At 49.3% G+C, this 21,897-nt stretch overlaps 1 protein-coding gene across 2 annotated transcripts; it reads right to left on the bottom strand.

Moving 5' to 3' along the window:
* Nucleotides 1–632: 632 nt before the first annotated feature.
* Nucleotides 633–17,805, bottom strand: LOC146019879 (arylamine N-acetyltransferase, pineal gland isozyme NAT-3-like). 2 transcript variants are annotated; one of them, XM_083152512.1, is made up of 3 exons: nucleotides 17,747–17,782; nucleotides 5,192–5,303; nucleotides 633–4,749 (listed from the first exon to the last, which is right to left on the bottom strand). In XM_083152512.1, exon 3 carries the CDS (start codon nucleotides 4,732–4,734, stop codon nucleotides 3,904–3,906), a length of 831 nt encoding a protein of 276 aa, XP_083008638.1. In that variant the 5' UTR covers nucleotides 4,735–4,749; nucleotides 5,192–5,303; nucleotides 17,747–17,782; the 3' UTR covers nucleotides 633–3,903. The 2 variants fall into 2 exon arrangements, with proteins under 2 accessions (XP_083008638.1, XP_083008637.1); XM_083152511.1 differs by lacking the exon at nucleotides 5,192–5,303 and having other exon boundaries at nucleotides 17,747–17,805.
* Between the last annotated feature and the right edge of the window lie 4,092 nt (nucleotides 17,806–21,897).

The raw sequence follows: 21,897 nt of genomic DNA, 5'->3' as shown, positions 1-21,897 counted from the left end.
CTAGTGGATAGTAGGGCATGAAAAGGTCGGAGGACGCGTACCGCCGCCCCTCGCGGGCTCGCTGCGCTCGCCACGCTTCGGGTTCGCGTGGATCGTGGGGTGGCGTTAAAAATTGGGGGGGGACATTTAAGGGTTAATTGTGGTTATTTGGGCTCTGTGGCCCATTAAACATTGATTCCTAGGGCAAAATCGGGTCCATTGAGGCATCTAACAGTCAAATCGCGGTCAATCAGCCTTTTTAACATTGTTCCCTATGGGAAAATCGCGGTCATCGCGGGCATCGCGGCCATCCAGATTTACCCGCGATGCCCGCGATGACCGCGATGACCGCGATTTTTACCCCCGACGACCGCGATTTCAATCGCTGGCGCCCTTCTAGGTAAAGAGTACCTTATTTTTGTTAGTTCTTTAGTTAAGCACATTTGTATGATTAGAGTATCTGGTGTCTGTAATGATTTAGCCAATGCTATAATGGTATGGAAAACCGCTCATTCAATAAATATAGGTAGTGCGTACAAGTTGCAAACAGTCCAATGTTCATTCAAAAAAATTATTAATACACACATCATATTTATATGCTTAGAGATGAATTCACACAAGGTCAAATTGCATTTGGAATTTATTGCATAGGCATCAGATTAATCATTTATACTGTGCTGTGCTGTGAATAAAAGAAATATCACAGAGAATATATAGTTGCAAACAAGAAACTCCATATTGCAGGCAGCAATGTTATATCAATACTTCCTAAAATATACTGTTACTAATGTTGTATAGAAATATCTCACAACAACAAGCATTTAAGCATAGACATGCCCATATGTGGAGCTAGACACGCCCTAGAGGATGGTATGAGTTTGGGGCAGAGAAAGCAAGAGGGCACATGATAGAAACGTTCAAATAGATCAAGATACAGTACAAGAGGGAGAGATTCTTCAGTGGAAGAGAACTATTAGGACACAGGGACATGTGCTGAGACAGGAGGGTGGGAGGTTCAGGGGAAATATAAAAATGAAAATTACTATATTTACAGTGTACATATAACATAATTACTAGGAGAAAACAGAAGGTAGATGGTCCTGCTTAAAATTTGTAGATATTAATAAAGTATTATTTTTTTTTAGGGGGTTGGCTCAGGGACAGCGCCACCACAATGCAGCTTTAAGCCTGTGGGCGCCGACCACTGGAGGGCAGCACTGAGTTGGTCAGCGGTGGCCAACACTCCCCTGTAGGGTAGGTCAGTGACGTCTGCACCCCCTGCCCTGTGGAGCAGCTCAATGGCGGTGGAACCCCCCACCCTGTGGAGCATGTCAACGGCGCCGGCACCACCCCATGGAGGAGGTCAGCAGCAGGCCCCCTATGGGGCAGAGTAAATGGCAGCGGCGTTACCCCCCCCCCAACGAAGGTCTTTGCCTGGGGTGCTGAGATGCTTTGCACCGGCCCTGGGTGGGCTGCCTCTTAATTTACATCTCTTTGAACCTCTGAAAGGGCCTGGGAGCCCTCAATGTGATGTAACTGATTATTTCACCTATTGCCCTGCGGTCTGTGAGATGCCCTCAGCAACAGTGATGTCACTGATTAATGTTACATATTGCGCTGGTGTCTATGAGATGCCTTCAGCCACTGCGATGTCAATGACCTATCTCATGTTCTGCCCCAGTGTCTGTGCGATACCCTCAGCTACTGTGATGTCACTGATCAAGTTATATAGTGCTTTGGTGTCTGTTACTATGTACTGTCTTCATTCAATATGATGTCACTGGTTCACAGTATGTCACCTACTTCCCTGGGGTCTGTGAGATGCCCTCAACTATGGTGATGTCACTGATAGATGTTACATACTGCCCTGGTTTCTATGAGATACCTTCACACACTGTGATGTCAGTGAACTATCTCATGTCCTGCCCTGGTGTCTGTTTTATACTCTCATCCACTGTGATGTCACTGATCATATCATATACTCCTTTGGTGTCTATGACTATGTGCTGTCTTCATTCAATATGATGTCCCTGGTCTGGGTCACCTACTGTACTTCCCCTGGGTCTTTGAGACGCTCTCAGCTATGGTGATGTCACTGATATATGTTACATACTGCCCCGGTGTATGAGATACCTTCAGCCACTGTGATGTCAGTGATCTATATCATGTACTGCCTGGGTGATCCCTTCAACCACTGTGATGTCACTGATATATGTTACATACTGCCCCGGTGTCTGCGAGATGCCTTCAGCCAATGTGATGTCACTAATATACAGTATGTTACATGCTGTTCTGGTGTCTGCAAGACTCCCTCAGCCACTGTGATATTAATGATCTATCCCATGTACTGCCCTGGTGTCGGTGAGATGCCCTAACCCACGGTGATGTCACTGATACAGAATATGTTATATACTGCCCTGGTGTCTTTGAGATGCCTTCTGCTAATGTGATGTCACTTATATATCTAATGTATTGCCCCAGGGTCTGTGTGATGGCCTGAGCCACTGTGATGTCACTGATATATGTTACATACTGCCCCGCTGTCTGTGAGACTCCCTCAGCCACTGTGATGTCACTTGTCTATCTCACGCACTTCCTGACTCATTGTGGCCATTCTATACCACTGTGTACAGTAGAAAGAAAGATGCCTTCAGCCAACGTGATGTCAGTGGTCTATCTCATGTACTGCCTTGGTGTATGAGATTCCCTCACCCACGGCGATGTCACTAATATATGTTACATACTGTCCTGGTGTCTTCAAGACTCCCTCAGCCACTGTGATATTAATGATCTATCTTATGTGCTGCCCTGGTGTCGGTGAGATTCTCTAACCCACGGTGATGTCACTGATACAGTATATGTTATATACTGCCCTGGTGTCTTTGAGATGCCTTCTGCTACTGTGATGTCACTTATATATCTTATGTATTGCCCCAGGGTCTGTGTGATGCCCTTAGCCACCATGGTGTCACTGATATATGTTACATACTGCCCCGGTGTCTGTGAGACTCCTTCGGCCACTGTGATGTCACTTATCTATCTCACGCACTTCCTGACTCATTGTGGCCATTCTATACCACTGTGTACAGTAGAAAGAAATATGCCACATCCTGATGTATCATTGGATAACCTGCTCAGTACCTACTGTATTCAGTAACATCTTCATTAAGATACATTGGGCCTCATTATGGGTTGTACGTATACCGGTCATAATTGCAGCCACTTTCAGCAATTGGTAATCCACGCAAACATCGCCCCATTGCCACCGTAATGTTTATTCAGCCGCAAGTAACATGTGACTAAGGTGTGCACAACTCTAATTGCTTTGTTTCAATGCCGCTTATCCTACTGCCAAGTTCCTAGTAACTGTTAATAGATCACTAATTGTGCCACAATGCCACTTATCCTCTACCTCCCAACTTTTGACAATTCTAAATCGGGACCCGAAGGGAAGAGCTAAGGAGTGGGTGGGTGTTGCCCCAGGTAGAGAGGCGTAGCATAGGGCCTCGACCCCTGTTTTTTTTTTACTGCATGCCCCATGCTCCCATAGCAACTGGCAGCTCTGGCTCCCCCCAACTGCAAAGCAGATCAGCGGTGATCTCCGGCTACCGCCCCCCACCCCCACCTGCGGGACATTGACACCCATGGGAGGGACAGTCTCCAAATAGCAGGACTGTCCCACTGTAATCGAGACAGTTGGGAGGTTATCCTACTACCGCATTCCCAGTAGATGCTACCAAACAAGACCAATATTTGATTTGTGTAAATGTACATTTATGTGATTATTCTTTATTGTAAATAGTAAATATCAGCAACCGTTGTGCCTAATCAGCGTATAAAATGAGTAACATACATTTATATATTTTATACTATTGTGATTGGTATTATAGACATATGTAAGTGGGCTGTTTGTCTAATGAGGCCTCATTTTCCATCAGTAGATGGGGTCCACACTTCATCCTTTGGTACAAATGTTGTACCCAGCACAATCCCAAATTTCTCTCTGAGCAGATCAGGAATCTCCTCCTCAGTGAGATCTTTGGTGGTCTTCTCCTTTTCACCAGCCTTGGTATACTCTGTATTGATCAACCTGCGCCCCATGTAGGTCAGTCTGCCATCTGGTCTAGGTAGGGAACAGAAAGATTTGCAGACAAAGAAAGCGCTTGGTGAGGTCTGTTGAAAGTTACACATCTCCTTGAAGTTCTCAAATCTCCTCTCTTCAAGGGTGAACTTGTACAGACTCCTCCATTGGTCATTGTCCTTCTTCTCCATGTACCACTCTTCCCCTTCCACCCGTAACCGAAACACACCACTGTCCTGCTCCTCTTCCCACCCTGCCTCCAGGGGAAATGGATCCAGGATTCCTTCTCCAAAGCCAACGTCACAAAGCCAACGTCTGCCCTCCAACACCACACTCAGTATCATGTGGTCAAATGGAGGTCCATATATACCAGTGACCGGATCCCTCACTCTGGCTGACAGCACCAGCGGCTGGTACCCCAGCTCTTGTAACACCCACAAGAAAAGGCCGTTGTTTTCATAACAGAAGCCCCCACGTTTTCTCAGGACTATTTTTTGATAAATCCACAAGGTGTCCAGGATAATTTTCTCCCCAATGTGTACACTGAGACTCTCGAACGGTACAGAGAGCACGTGGTGGCGATGTATCTCTCGTAGTGCTGAAAGGGACGGTGTGAAGGAATCGGGAGTCATTTCTGTGATCCCAATCCGCTGGAGATAAAGGTTCAAATCCATCTTGCAAAAAATGTGCTGAAATACATTATATAAATATCATATATGTGATTGTGCATTCTGCAATTGTACTCATGAACTTGTGCATAATGCAAATATTGTATTAATATTTAATGTATACAAATATCTGCTATTTTGGTTAATTCTTTGGTGGTCTTCTCCCTTTCACCACCCTCCTGATCATCGCATCTTGTAACTACGGTAAGCTTTGATATCTTTGCCCGGGAAAGACCTTGTTGATGCAGTATAACTATCTTGTGTCTTTTTGCTGTGCTCAGTCTTGCCATGGTGTATGACCTGTGACATAACACTGTCTTCCACACTCTCACCTTTGTAGCAGAGTTTGGCCATTCCTTAAACAGTTTTAAGCCTTTAGGTTAATGATTGTGTTTCAAGTTCAACCAACATATGAAAATGATGATCAATATCACCTGTTTGATATGATTGGTTAATCACACACCTGACTATGGGCTGTAGGTTTGCGAGGATTTGCAAAAATTAAAACCCGCAGCGGCAGGATACAGGAGGCCGACCGGCACAGGGCAAAGCCGCCACTCTTCCCAGATTCCACCCTGCATTGAAAATGCAAAAATTTAGAATTTGGATCATTACTTCTAACCTGGCCAATGTTTTGACTATATGTTCTATTAATGTTGCAACTCATTTGATAAATAAAAGTCAGTTTTCATGTAAAACACAAAATTGTTTTGGTGACCCCAAACTTTTGAGCATTAGTGTGCATGCACACAGTACATACATGTATACACTGCCTCCATACATACATAAACCCAGTACGTACATACATCCATACTCCACATCCATACATATATACAGTACATACATACATACATACATACACTGCCTCTCTCATATATGCATGCACACACTGATTCTCATATACTGTATACATACAGACCCACTCTCATACATACAGTACATACATACACTGCCTCTATACATATATATACAACCATACACTGCCTCTCATACATGCATTCACGCATACAGTACACACATACATACGCTGCCTCCCTCAAATGTACATACTTATGTATGTATGTACATATGTACATACAATCATTCACTGCATCCATCCATCCATACATACATACATACATACATACAATACATATATCTGCCCCCTATGCCAGGGCACCCTGTGACCACTACCACTACCCCAGGTAGTGACTTAATGTAGCAACTACTCCAAGTGCCACACTATCACATCAAAGAGCATCTTACCACCATAGGCATGTGCAGCACATTTTATTAGGGGGTGCACCGTCAAAGGGGTGTGCCTAGCACCACATCTTGGACATGTATAACACCGCCCATTGGTTGTGTCTAACAGCGCCAGGGGCGGATTGGCCCACCGGGATACCGGGCTTTTTCCCGGTGGGCCGGCCAATTTCGGCCATGTAGCGGCCGCTCGCCCCCCTTGGCTGGGCCGCGGACCGCCCTCTCCACGGTTAGCGGCCGCGGCACTTTAACCACAATAAAGATGGCCGCGGCCAGCCTCATCCCTTGCAAGTTGCAGCAGTGAAAATGGCCGCGGGAGGGCTGGTGCGCATGCGCACTCGCGCGCAGCAGCTCCCGCGGCCTCTCTGAGTGTGTGTGCGGCCGGCAGCCAGAGACGGACTGGGCTGGGGGCATACTTAGCTCTCCGGGGCCAGGGCCGCAGCCGCATACAAGTGGCACCATGATGAAAAATAAAGTCAGTGCCGGCCGCTCTGACTGTGCTGAAATATAATCGGAGGCTACAGCTTGTAGCTCCGCCTCCCTGAGCTTCTGCCTCACAGATTAATCTATGTAATGTAACAGCAGGGCATGATGATGCGGCTGACTGGCCGCACCAGTGCGGAAGAGAAGGCTGCTGTGAGGCAGAAGCTCAGGGAGACAGAGCTACAAGCTGCCTCCAATTGTATTTCAGCACAGTCAGAGCGGCCGGCGCAGTATCTTTCATTCTTGTTTGCTTATACAGTGGCACTTATACAGTGGCACCCCCCTGCACCCAGTGTCACACTGGCTGCTCCCAAAGCCTGCTGAGACATCCTGCCCTGCGCCGCCGCTTCATCCCACCCACTGCAAACTGCAAGGACATCCCACCCACTGCAAACTGCAAGGACATCCCACCCACTGCAAACTGCAAGGATGCTAAATCCCACTGCTGGATGGGATTTAGCGCTCCTGGGCCCCCGTCACTGCCTGCTCCTCCTCACTTCTGCTCCTCGTCAAGAGACACAGGCCTGGCAGTACAGCAAGCACAGGTATTCATCATGGGAGGGGGGGGGGGGGGGTTGCTTAGCACTGATCTTTATAAACTGTATTAAAGTATATGTGTCGGTGTGCCCCCTGGACTGGTCATTATACTATATATGTGTGTGTGTGTGTGTCAGAGTGCCCATGGTCCCTATAGTATATGTGTGTGCCCATGGTCCCTATACAATATGTGTCACTGTGCCCATGGTCCCTATAGTATATGTATATATATCTCAGTGTGTGGCATATCTGTAATGGGTATCATGGTGTGTGTGGTATATGTATAATGAACATTACGGTGTGCGGCATATGTGTAATGGGCATCAAGGTGTGTGGCATATGTATAATGGGCATCACGGTGTGCGGCATACATGTAATGGGCATCAAGGTGTGCGGCATACGTATAATGGCAATCACAGTGTGCGGCATATGTGTAATGGGCATCACGGTGTGCGGCATACGTGTAATGGGCATCACAGTGTGCGGCATACGTGTAATGGGCATCACGGTGTGCGGCATACGTGTAATGGGCATCACGGTGTGCGGCATACGTGTAATGGGCATCACGGTGTGCGGCATACGTGTAATGGGCATCACAATGTGCGCCATATGTATAATGGGCATCACGGTGTGCGTCATACGTATAATGGGCATCACAGTGTGCGTCATATGTATAATGGGCATCACTGTGTGCGGTATACGTATAATGGCATCAGGGTGTGCGGCATACGTTTAATGGGCATCAAGGTGTGCGGCATATGTATAATGGGCATCAAGGTGTGCGGCATATGTATAATGGGCATCACGGTGTGCGTCATATGTATAATGGGCATCACGGTGTGCGGTATATGTATAATGGCATCAGGGTGTGCGGCATATGTATAATGGGCATCACGTGTGCGGCATATGTATAATGGGCATCACGGTGTGTGCCATATGTATAATGGCATCAGGGTGTGCGGCATATGTATAATGGGCATCAGGGTGTGCGGCATACGTATGATGGGCATCAGGGTGTGCGGCATACGTATAATGGACATCACGGTGTGAGGCATATGTATAATGGGCATCACGGTGTGCAGCATATGTATAATGGGCATCATGGTGTGAGGCATATGTATAATGAGCACCACGGTGTGTGGCATATGTATAATGGGCATCACGGTGTGCGGCATATGTATAATGGGCATCACGGTGTGCGTCATATGTATAATGGGCATCACGTGTGCGCCATATGTATACTGTCATCAGGGTGTGCGGCATACGTATAATGGGCATCAGGGTGTGCGGCATACGTATAATGGACATCACGGTGTTTGGCATATGTATAATGGGCATCACGGTGTGCGGCATATGTATAATGGGCATCACGGTGTGCGTCATATGTATAATGGGCATCACGTGTGCGCCATATGTATACTGTCATCAGGGTGTGCGGCATACGTATAATGGGCATCACGGTGTGCGGCATATGTATAATGAGCATCACGGTGTGAGGCATATGTATAATGGCATCAGGGTGTGCGGCATATGTATAATGGCATCAGGGTGTGCGGCATATCTATAATGGGCATCACGGTGTGCGGCATACGTATAATGGGCATCACGGTGTGCGGCATATGTATAATGAGCATCACGGTGTGAGGCATATGTATAATGAGCATCACGGTGTGAGGCATATGTATAATGAGCATCACGGTGTTTGGCATATGTATAATGGGCATCACGGTGTGCGGCATATGTATAATGGGCATCACGGTGTGCAGCATATGTATAATGGGCATCACGGTGTGCGGCATATGTATAATGGCATCAGGATGTGTGGCATATGTATAATGGGCATCACGGTGTGTGGCATATGTATAGTGGCATCAGGGTGTGCGGCATTTGTATAATGGGCATCAGGGTGTGTGGCATATATATAATGGGCATCATGGTGTGTGGCATATGTATAATGGGCATCACTGTCTCCCCTCCCTGCATCCTCCACCACTTTGTGACTCCCCTCCCTGCATCATCTGCCACTCTGCATTCCCCCTCCTACCCTGCATCCTGTGCCACCATGCCCCCCTCACACTCTGCATCCTGTGCAACCCTGTGTAAGTCCTCCCTCCCTTCGTTCTCATCCACCCTGCTTCTCCCCTCCCAGCATTCTACGCCACCCTCTGTCCCCCCTCCCTCTATGCATCCTCTTACACCTTGCCACTCTACTCTCACCCCTCGTCACCCCCTGCTCACCCTTCATTACCAACCCCTCTCACCCTGCACCAACCCCCTCTTACGCTGTGTCTTCTCATTCCATTGCATAATGTGAACTTTAGCTTTTTTTTTTTTTACTCATTCTGTGTGGCATTTTGTGAATTTTGGATCATTCCATATGTCATAATGTGAATATTGGCTAATACTGTGTGGCATAAGGTGTACAGGTTTTTCGATAGAAAAAAGGGCCCTCTTGTTATGGTGCATAATGTGTTCAAGGGAGGTGGTCCATACTCAGTGTCCCACAGCGCGGGGGGACGGGACAGTTGGTAGACCCCCCTGTCACCACCCCCCCCCCTCCCGTCTCTGTCTCCCCAGCCCCACAGGCTGCAGAATAGACGCTGTACGCATGCGCCTATTCTGCAGCCACAGCGGAAAAAATTGAAATAGGCCACACCCCCATATTGATAATCCCCGCCCCCCCAAAAAAATCGGGCGCGCCTCCGGCGCGCTACAACACAGAGCCTCGTTAGGGCTGCTTCAAGATATTTCCCGGGCTGGTTTGAATTCCCAATCCGCCCCTGAACAGCGCCAATCAGGCGTGTCTACCATCATCTATTGGTATTCACTACAATATAAAATGGCTCTCAGTATAATAATACATGCAAATAAAGAAAAAAACATATATGGATGATATGTAGTGATATGACAATGGTCTGGTACAAGTAACAATGCAAAACACACATAAAGGATTGATGGGCGCTTCTTTCAATGGAATACAGTTCTAAAAAGCAAAAGTCTTTGGTAAAAGCACAACTATGCTTACCACTGCCAGGTTTGGTGTGGGGGCAGGGGCATATCTGGAGCTTTGTGGTCCCCAAAGCAAAATCTTGAAAGCCTCCCCCCCCCCCCTCACCGATAGAGAAGGGTGAGGAGCAAAGCAGAGGAAGGAAAGCGACAGAGAGTGAGAGAGAGTGTCAGGGAGAGAGTGAGAGAGAGTGTCAGGGAGGTAGAGAGAGTGAGAGAGAGTGTCAGGGAGGTAGAGAGAGTGAGAGAGAGTGTCAGGGAGGTAGAGAGAGTGAGAGAGAGTGTCAGGGAGGTAGAGAGAGTGAGAGAGAGTGTCAGGGAGGTAGAGAGAGTGAGAGAGAGTGTCAGGGAGGTAGAGAGAGTGAGAGAGAGTGTCAGGGAGGTAGAGAGAGTGAGAGAGAGTGTCAGGAAGGTAGAGAGAGGGAGAGAGAGTGTCAGGAAGGTAGATAGAAAAAGGGGAGCAAGAGAGTAAGAGAATGTGTCAGGGAGAGAAGTAGAGAGAGTGTCGGAGGGAGAGAGATAGTGTCAGGGAGGAAGAGAAATTGTCATAGTGAGAGAAAGGGAGAGAGACCATGTCACAGAGAGGGCAGAGACATAACTAGACCATTTTGGCACCCTGTGCCAGAAAGAGAATTGCTGCCCCCTCTCCTCCATATTTAAAGAATGATAGTGTGTGCCAAAAATATAGGGTTTCATGGGGAAGGGGCATTTTCACAAAATATGTACCAATTCATGTTTCGCAGCACAGTAGTGCCCATTATTCAAATGATGTTAAAAAAAACCCAGTGGAGCCACTACGTGAGGTAGAGCCCCTTTTACACATTACTCCAGACAAAGCCCTATTACACATTATGCCAGACAGAGCCCTGTTATATACACATCATGCTAGACAGAGCACTCTTATACACATATTATGCCAGACAAGCCCCCGTATACACATATTAAGCCAGCCAGAACCCCCTTATACACATTGCACCAGGCCGAGCCCCCATATACATGTAGTATGCCAGGCAGAGCTCCTGTTACACATATTGCACCACGCAGAATATTAATATTAATTATACACAATGTGACAGGCAGAGGACCCATAACACATTGTCCCAGGCAGAGCTCAGTTACATTTATAATGATAAGCAGAGCAATTGTAACACATATTTGTGCCAGGCAGAGCCCCTATTACATATTTGGTACTCTTTACCTAGAAGGGCGCCCACGATTTTGATCGTGGGCATCGTTAGTAAAAAAAAATTGCGTCGGTCGCATCGCATGCGACCAAAAAATCGCATGTGATGCGACCGACGCGATGCCCGCGATTTCCCATAGGGAACAATGTTAAATGTCTCAATTGACCCGATTTTCCATAGGAAACAATGTTAAATGGGCCACAGAGGCCAAATAGCCACCCTGAAGTGTGAAATGGCCCCCACAATTGTTAACGCCACCCCACGATCAACGTGAACCCGAAGCATGGCGAGCGCAGCGAGCCCGCGAGGGGCGGCGTTACGCGTCCTACGACCTTTTCATACCCCCACTATCCACGTCGGCGTGGAGTTGAGAATAGAATAGTGTGGCGAGCGCAGCGAGCCACCGAGCCCAAAGCGTGGCGAGCGCAGCGGACAGCTGTGAAGCCCGCGAGGGGACGCGTATACCTGTGAAGGTGTCCGCGTTTCCTCGCGGGGATCGCTGCGCTCGCCGCGCTTCGGGCTCGGTGGCTCGCTGCGCTCGCCACACTTTCTATTCTCAACTCCACGCCGACGTGGATAGTGGGGGTATAGTAAATAAGACAATAATAATAATTTGTTGAAGGAGTTTGAAGATAATGACGAATGAAGAAGTTGTTGGAAGTATTGAGGATATTGATGATTTGAAGAATAATAATGAAAGGATTGGAATAAGATGAAGTCAATGGAAGGGATCTTGCTGAATGAGGTCGTGGCTGCTAGGACACCAGGGAAACTGGCCACGGATAATGACCGTCAGGAACAGAAGGAGGAAGATGACACCTTTGGGGTGTTTAACCTTGTCCTTGTATCCTTAGAGGCGGCAATGGATGTTCCGTGGTAGAATATGGTTTATGCAGTGGACGACCAGCAGGAGTGGATAAAGAGGAAACTTCACCCAGAGGATCAGGAGTCAGCCTGCAGCGGAGACTGCAGGAATTTCCAGAGATGCACAGAGATGCTATCTGGTGGACAACATTGTACTGACTGCCGGTCTGGCCCGGCTAGTCAGTATTTAAGTGCTGAGCGGGATGATGATTGGCCGCAGGAATGACATCACGGCTGGAGCTGCGAAGTATAGGCTCTGGGAACCAACAAGATGTCCGCCACCTGTTGTGGCGACACAAACCAGCTGGCAAGGAATACTATGCGGAGGCGCTGCAGCCGGCGCTTCCCAGCCTGAGGCCTAGAAGGACGCGGACGCCATCATGGCGGATCGCGCCTCACGCTACCCGGAGCCAGAATGCCAGGACACTGCACACCAGAACTGACACCCGGCAAAGGGACACGGAGCCCGGTGGGTGACAGAGTGACAGAATGTAGCAGGTCGGCGCCGGCATCAGAAGTGGAGGTGAGCGCCAGAGCAGAGGGCATAGCGTCAGAGCACTGCAGGTCTGAGACAGCACAGGGAGCAAGGGTAGCTGCAATGGTGGTCGTGACATCTACCTTCCCAACCACAGCATGGCAGAAGCTGCAGATATAGTAGTATGCATTCATACATCTAGGTGCCTCATTCACAGACTCCCTGGCATACTTTTGCAAAGGTAGGCAAGTAATATCCTGCCTGCATGAACCACAAGAGGACTAGAGCAGGTCCCTAACTACCTTCCCTTCCCAACCACAGTAGGGCAGGAGCTGCAGCAGCAACCAGAGCAAGTCTCCAACTAACCACCTACACTTCCAAACCACAGCAGGGCAGGAGCTGCTGCAGAAGCCAGAGCAGGTCTCCAACTATTTACCTTCCCAACCACAGCAGGGCAGAAACTGCAGTAGCAGGCACAGCAAGTCTCCAACTATGCACCTTCTCTTACCAACCACAGAAGGGGGGAGCTGCTGTAGCAACCAAAGCAGGTCTCCAGCTATCTACCTTCCCTTCCCAATCACAGCAGGGCAGAAGCTGCTGCCTCAGCACAGCAAGTCTTCAACTATCCACCTTCCATCCAAACCAAAGCAGGGCAGAAGCTGCTGCAGCAGCCAGAGCAGGTCTCCAACTATCCACAAACCATTCCCAACCACAGCAGGGCAGAAGCTGCTGCAGCAGGCACAGCAAGTCTCCAACTATCCACCTTCCCTTCCAAACCACAGCAGTGCAGGAGCTGCTGCAGCAGCCAGAGCAGGTCTCAAACTATCTACATTCCAAACCACAGCAGGACAGAAACTGCAGCAGCAGGCACAGCAAGTCTTCAACTATCCACCTTCCCTTCCCAACCACAGCAGAGTAAGAGCTGCTGCAGCAGCCAGAGCAGATATCCATCTATCAACTTTCCCTTCCCAACTCTGGACCTTATTCTGGTTGCGGCGGCCAAACGTACGTACGTTCCATATCAGCATACGTTCCCCGTACGCGGCCGTTGAGCGAAAGTCCACCCACAAAAGAGCCGCATACGGACGGTCACAAACACAGACAAAGGGGAGTGGCGCACACTTGAGCGTACGCCAACGTACACGGACGGATCACCGCTTAGACCCCGACAACTGACGTACAACAGAGCGTGCGCCACCGTTTCCGGCCGTCTCTCATCCGTCTTCCCACCGACATCTTGCGGCTATCTGAGCGTACGCCACCGTGCACAGACGGGTCTCTATTGTTTTCAATGGAAAACTCAGCGTATGTCACCGCTCGTGAGAGTGAGCGTACATCCGTGCACGCTGCCATACCCTTCACATATATGGCCCTCATAATCTACATAATAATATGTATTTGTATCATAAATACAAAACATATGTTTGTATTAGAGTGAACACGTTGACACATGTCGACTTGTGTAGATTGAGTATGCTACTGTGTAAAGTATATGAAAACACGTAGTGATTGTGTAAAAATGTTTTACAAATACCTACCTTAGCATATATAAGCAGGTCTTAAAATGATTCTTACCTTAAATTAAACCAACCTTTACATGTTGAGAAGTATAGAAAGATAAGCTTCCAATGTGTTTGAGTGCTGTGTGTGGCTTGCAGGTAGTGAAATCATGGTTTGGACTTAATAGGCTGCATTGCTTATTACATTCAGGTGTATGTGTTTGGGTAGTAATCAGCGTTAATTAGCAGACCCAGGCGTCCGCTCTCATGCGGTATCTGTAGGGGTGGTCTGAGGTGGCGGTTGGCGGCCGCCTGTTTTGTGTCCGAAATGAACGGTGCTTTCACCGATCAAGCGAGTAATTTTTTTGTGCACACCCCCGTGTACGCCCATGTTTACGCCCAGTTTCCCTCATTATTTCGGCCACTCCCCTCAATACGCCCCAATGCCGCCCACAATGACCGAACTCTTGCGAACAGGTTTTTTCGCACGGAAAGACCCGTCAGTCAGCATTGTGGAGTCGTTGCGCCTGCGCATTGCGGAAGGTACGCATGCGCAGTTAAAAAAAAAACCCCGGAACATACGCTTACTGCCCAGCCGCCCGAACCAGAATAAACCCCTATGTCTGTAAATACTGTTTGTTGTATCACTGTCTCCTTTGTAAAGTGCAACGGTATATGCTGCGCTATATAAGAAACTGTTAATAAATAAATAAACTACAGCAGGTCAGATGCTGCTGCAGCAGCCAAAGCAGGTCTCCAACTATCCACCTTCCCTTCCAAACCACAGCAGGGCAGATCCTGCTGTAGCAGCCAGAGTAAGTCTCCAACTATCCACCTTCCCAACCACAGCAGGGCAATAGCTGCTGCAGCAGCCAGAGCAGATCTCCAACTATCCACCTACCCTTCCCAACCACAGCAGGGCAATAGCTGCTGCAGCAGCCAGAGCAGATCTCCAACTATCCACCTACCCTTCCCAACCACAGCAGGGCAGGGGCTGCTGCAGCAGTCAGAGCAGGTCTCCAACTATCCACCTTCCCTTCCCAACCACAGCAGGGCAGAAGCTGCTGCAGTAGCCAGAGCTGGTCTCCAACTATCCACTTTCCCTTCCCAACCACAGCAGGGTAGAAGCTGCTGCAGCAGACACAGCAAGTCTCCAACTATCCACCTTCCCTTCCCAATCACAGCAGGGCAGAAGCTGCTGCAGCAGCCAGAGCAGGTCTCCAACTATCCACCTTCCCTTCCTAATCACAGCAGGGCAATAGCTGCTGCAGCAGCCAGAGCAGATCTCCAACTATCCACCTACCCTTCCCAACCACAGCAGGGCAATAGCTGCTGCAGCAGCCAGAGCAGATCTCCAACTATCCACCTACCCTTCCCAACCACAGCAGGGCAATAGCTGCTGCAGCAGCCAGAGCAGGTCTCCAACTATCTACCTTCCCTTCCAAACCACAGCAGGGCAATAGCTGCTGCAGCAGCCAGAGCAGATCTCCAACTATCCACCTACCCTTCACAACCACAGCAGGGCAATAGCTGCTGCAGCAGCCAGAGCAGATCTCCAACTATCCACCTACCCTTCCCAACCACAGCAGGGCAATAGCTGCTGCAGCAGCCAGAGCAGGTCTCCAACTATCTACCTTCCCTTCCAAACCACAGCAGGGCAATAGCTGCTGCAGCAGCCAGAGCAGATCTCCAACTATCCACCTACCCTTCACAACCACAGCAGGGCAATAGCTGCTGCAGCAGCCAGAGCAGATCTCCAACTATCCACCTACCCTTCCCAACCACAGCAGGGCAATAGCTGCTGCAGCAGCCAGAGCAGATCTCCAACTATCCACCTTCCCTTCCCAACCACAGCAGGGCAAAAGCTGCTGCAGCAGCCAGAGCAAGTCTCCAACTATCCACCTTCCCTTCCCAAACACAGCAGGGCAAAAGCTGCTGCAGCAGCCAGAGCAAGTCTCCAACTATCCACCTTCCCTTCCCAACCACAGCAGGACAGAAGCTGCTACAGGTACAAAAGATTCCCAAAACCCTCAATGAATAAGAAAACAATCAAGAGAAAAAATAACTGACTGGGGATCTATGTCACATGGATTTCACAATATCTACTGTGATCGATTCACAGACTACATACCCTCCAACATGTGAGGGTCAGAAATCGGTGCAAATGGAGAAAAAAAAATGTATCAGAGAGGGGCGTGGCTATGGGAAAGGGGGCGTGGCCATATATTCAATACCTGTGTGTGCGACAGTGGAGACTGGAGAATAATCACTTTACCTGCCCTGCTCCACATCCCCCGCCCAGCGCTGGCCCTCTCCTGCTGTGCTTTATTGAACCTGCTGCCCTGCACAGTGCACACTCCAGACACAGCACATTCTCCAGAGTCTACCCCGAGCAGGAGGCGGGCCGGCCGTGTCCCCCCTTGGTGCAACTTGGGAGTTGTAGTTTTATTTGCCAGCTCCCCCTCAAGCTCCCTGGGGAATAGCCGGCAGTCGGAAACTACAGCTCCCAGAGTCCCCGCGCCTGAGACTGAGAGGTGCTGCGGCTGAAGCTTAAAAGTCGGTACAATCGGTACAGGGGAATTTATCCGGTACAGGCCTTTAAAAAATGGTACTGTACCGGGTAAATCGGTACAGTTGGAGGGTATGAGACCACTCTGATTATAAATTTCAGTTTGTCAAAAGTGAAAAAGTTTTTCAATTAATGTACCCTTATAAGCCTTTAAGAGTCCACTTAAGCGAGTCTGTTTATTGTGTTGTATTTAGAAAGTCATAAGCTTTCCAACAACATATTACAATGCATGAAAACAACAGAAATTGCCTGGGCCCTTATGACAGCACCCTTAATGGTCGTCCGATGAAACCCATCTTCAATCTTATGCTGGGTACACACCAGGACGACTAGGGCCCGATCCCCACAATCTAGATCCAATTCCGATCAATTGGATGTAGATTGTGCTGATTGGGCCCTTTTCTGACCTGGTGTGGACCGATACCGATCCGATGCGCGGTCCCGCGGGTCGGTCGGTCGTTATTGAGATCCTACCTGCTGCAGGGAGGATCTCAATGACGACCATACAGCCGGGTGCGGGTCGTCATCGGATCGGACCCGCTCACGGTGCACATCGTGTGCGGGTCGTGCCCCCCCCGCGTCACCGTGAGCGGGTCGGACGAGACACTGACGACCCGCTCACGATGTGCATCGTGAGCGGGTCGTCCTGGTGTGTACCCCACATTAGATCGATCCCATAAGATGATAAGGTAGTGTGCAAAGTTTGAAAACAATTAGAGCATTTGAGAGTTATCGTGGAACATACACATACACACACACAAAGGCGTAACTACCATAGGTGCAAGGGGTGCAGCTGCTATGGGGCCCACAGCTGAAGGGGGCCCATCTTTCCTGTCTAAGTAATATGTTTTACATACATTTATCACCATCAGTTGCTAAATAGGGGGCCCTTACAAACTTTTGCTATGGGGCCCACGAATATCTAGTTACGCCCCTGCACACACATACACAAACATCGTTCAATTATACGTATGTAGATAGTACAGCTCCAAGCTGTTGCTCCATAACACTTACTGGCTTATACATCAGCTAGTGGTGCTAGTGTATGGGGTAATAGGGTTCCGTCTGTACAATGACCCATGTCCATGTACTACTGGGCATTCCTCTGAGCAATCTGTGTTATATATACTGTATATATTCTCTATAAAAGCACACTCACCTTCCGGATGACTGAGTGTGTGCTGCAGTCACTGGACCCCAGGATCATGAGACTGCAAATTCCTACCAGCAGTTCTCATGTAGACGTAGTATACTACAGGACGTATACTTAACTCTATCACTTCCAGGTCACATATAGGCTGCGCCTGGTACTTGTAAGACCTTTCCCTACACTACAAGTAATGGGCTCACAAAGGGTTTATATAGGGGAGTATGTTTATATATATTTAGGGTTTATTTAGGGAATTAATTGTGTGTAATCCATCAAATTACTTTTATATAAAGAATAAAAGCATAATAACAATAATAATAATAATAATAATAATAATAATAATAATAATAATAACTAGCTGATCTGCCTGGTTTCAACCTGACCAAGGTTTGCTGGACGGAACATTTTGTCCCTTTTCAACCACTTGGGAGTCGAATTTAACCCTTTGCAGTCCAAATTTGGTTTAAATGTTTAAATGGGTTCCGTCTGTACATTTTTTTTAAATGGTCTACATCAGTGGTGTCCAACCTTTTTTGGGTTGTGAGCTACTCGCGGCAAAATAAAGCACCCGAAGAGCTACTAAAATAGAAATAAAAATCTGCTTAATAACCAAATAATGCCCTTTACACATTATGCCACACACTGTAATACCCCTGACACACTATGCCTATACCTCCAAACAGTCCCGATTGTCAGGGCCTGTCCCGATGTCCCACCCGCGGGCGGCAGTGTCCCGCGGTGTGGGGGGGCTGTTGGGAGTCCCCCCTATCAGCTGCTAAGCAGCGGGGAATAAACGCTGTGCGCATGCGTCTATTCCCGCAGCCAGGGGGCTGGGGGCATGGCTAGAGGCTCACAGAGCCTATGGGTCATGCCACCATAGAGGCTAAATGGGGGCGGGAGAGCCGCGAGTATAGGCCACGCCCCGAAAATTTTGACGCACCTCTGGCGCGCAGCAGCAGCGTCCCGCCTGCTGGGCAGCCAAAGTTGGGAGGTATGTATGCCTCATACAAAACTGTGTGCCAAAAAGGATGTATCCAATGAAAATGGGGGTGTGATACACATATGCCCCCAATAGTGCAGTGCCTGATATACATATGCCCAAATAGTGCAAGATACACATATGCCCCAATAGTGCCAGATGCACATATGCTCCCACTGTGCCAGGTATGCCATACAGTGCCAGAAACAGTAATACCCCCACCGTGCCAGGTATGACCAAATGGTGCTGGGAGTGCCCCCACAGTGCCAGCAATGCCCCCATAGTGCCAACAGGTATGCCCCCACAGTGCCAGTAATGCCCCACAGTGCCAACAGGTATGCCCTCACAGTGCCAGAAATGCTCCCACAGTCCCAACAAGTATGCCCCCACAGTGCCAGCAATAACTATGCCCCCACAGTGCCAACAAGTATGCCCCCACAGTGCCAGCAATGAGTATGCCCCCACAGTGCCAGCAACAAGTATGCCCCAACAGTGCCAGGTGTTTCTCAGCAGTAGCACACTCACCATTGTTACTGCTGCTGCCAGGGAGAGGGCAGTCCATTGCCCCCCTGCAGTCAGTGTCGCCGCCGCTGCTTCTCTTCTCAGGGAAGGAGAGCACAGCACACCGCGCATCTCTCCGTCTTTTCACTTCCTTTGTACTGGGCCGTCCGCCAATCAAAGCTTGCGGGCCGACTCCTGATTGGCTGCAGGCCCGCGAGCTCTGATTGTCGGACGGGCGGCCCAGTCACAGGGATGCACAGTGAGGGGTAGGAGAGACGCGCGATGCGCTCTCCTCCCCTCAGGCTCAGAGGGAGAAGGTTGGCGGGCGGCAGATAATGGATGGGCGGGTGGCAGAGTGGTCGAGCCACTTCACATTTCACTTTTTCTCGAAAAGGAAGCTTACAGAGGCGGATTTGGGAGGAAAGCAAATAAATGAGTCAGTTTGCACCCCGTTAATCCATGTAGCGCTGCAGATTTATGTGTAGAGAGATAGGTGCATAGGTGCCGATTCTGTGGGCCCGAGTCCTGCTGCTGGGACGCCATATTAACTTGCTAGTTTGCGGCCACCTGGGAAACAGTATGCCGGGAAGAGTGTATTCTGTCCGCGGAGTACCTGCTCTGTGGTGGCATTTATGTACCTGCACTGTGGGGGCATTTATGTACCTGCACTGTGGGGGCATTTATGTACCTGCACTGTGGGGGCATTTATGTACCTGCTCTGTGGGGGCATTTATGTACCTGCTCTGTGGGGGCATTTATGTACCTGCACTGTGGGGGCATTTATGTACCTGCTCTGTGGGGGCATTTATGTACCTGCTCTGTGGGGGCATTTATGTACCTGCACTGTGGGGGCATTTATGTACCTGCACTGTGGGAGCATTTATGTACCTGCACTGTGGGGGCATTTATGTAGCTGCACTGTGGGTGCATTTATGTACCTGCTCTGTGGGGGCATTTATGTACCTGCTCTGTGGGGGCATTTATGTAGCTGCGCTGTGGGAGCATTTCTGTACCTGCGCTGTGGGGGCATTTATGTACCTGCACTGTGGGGGCATTTATGTACCTGCACTGTGGGGGCATTTATGTACCTGCACTGTGGGGGCATTTATGTACCTGCACTGTGGGGGCATTTATGTACCTGCACTGTGGGGGCATTTATGTACCTGCACTGTGGGGGCATTTATGTACCTGCACTGTGGGGGCATTTATGTACCTGCACTGTGGGGGCATTTATGTATGTGGAACTCTGTTGCCGTAATTTGATTATTGGAGACAACTGTGCTCCGTAATATAAATTGGTATTATTGTGTGGCCACGCCCCTTCCCCATAAAACCACGCCTCTATATTTTTGGCTTGAGCACCCACCAGCAAAAACAGAAATGGGCACCTATGGATAGGAGCGGGAGTTCAATATCCTGATCACAATGTAAAAATAAAGCGGTCTTGTAATTGGGGCTACATGCGAAGCAGCAAGTATTTACCCTGCATGCCAGTGGCGTAACTCCCGGAGGCAATGGAGTCATCTGCCGCCGGGCGCCAGGCTTACAGGGGGGCACTGGCTCCATTGCCTCCGTTGTTCCGCTTAGTGCCACTGCCGCCTGCCGCACTTACAGTATCTTACTCAATCTACTGTGCGGCTGTTATGAAGCAGTGCGGGTCAGTGGGCGGGCAGGCGCTCCCGTTTTCTTAATAGTAGTGGTGCGCCGTGCAGGCGTGCGGTCGCCCCCCCTTCCCTGTGTTTGGGTTGCTCCCCCCCCTCCCCCGTAGCCATGTGCGCAGCCCGCCCGTGGCGCTGCTCCTCTGTCACCTAGCGATGAAGACAGAGCCAGGAGTCGGGCGGCAGACAGTACACTCCACACAGCCGGTGTGCGAGTGTGACTGTCTGTCACTGAGCAAGCAGGCGGCAGGGAGATGCGGCAGCGTTTTAGTGTAAGTCAATCTCTCTCGCTCTCTTTCTATGAAGGGGGGGGGGGGGGGGCGGCACTTTTATCTTGCCTCCGGGCGAATTGAACAAACTTACGCCACTGCTGCATGCTATACTATAACCATACATGTACTCTAATTGCCCCCTTGCAGAGCAGCATGGATTGTTCCGGAGCAGATTTGCTCCATCTCTGAATCTGCCCAGACCAGCTTGTTCCCTGCAGAGCATCGCTACCGCTGAATCGCATGTCATTTTGAGGTAGATTTATTAAGCTCGATAAAGTGTCTGGTTTTTATCACCGGCCAATCAGCTCCTACCTTTTATTTTTCAAACCAAGCCTGTAACTTCACAGTTAGGAGCTGATTGGCCGGTGATAAAAACCAGACAGTTTATCACTTCACCGAGCTTAATAAATCTGCCCCTTTATTTTGAACCAAAGGAACAGCTTAATCTCCATTTAAACAGCCAGAGGGAACAATATCTTGAACATATAAAGACTCGTGGACTTTTGTATGCAGCACTGGAGGTATCGTTAGTGATTCGCGAGTAACTGACTGTCTCCTAAGACTAACATCCCCCTGTATAAGCGGTGCGGGGACTGCACTCCAGAAGAGCTAGGCTCAGCCAATATGTGACCTGGGAGGGAATGGGTTAAGCACAGGGACGTTAACATGAAGAATGCAGCTGTGGAATCTTCAGTCTTCCTGTTCCCAACGCCCAATGACTGCAGCCCAGTGCACACGCCCACCCTGGTC

Source organism: Crinia signifera, chromosome 7 (genome assembly GCF_055691185.1).
Source record: "Crinia signifera chromosome 7, ASM5569118v1, whole genome shotgun sequence".
NCBI classification, from domain to species: domain Eukaryota; kingdom Metazoa; phylum Chordata; class Amphibia; order Anura; family Myobatrachidae; genus Crinia; species Crinia signifera.
This window is presented reverse-complemented; position numbering and strand designations above follow the sequence as displayed.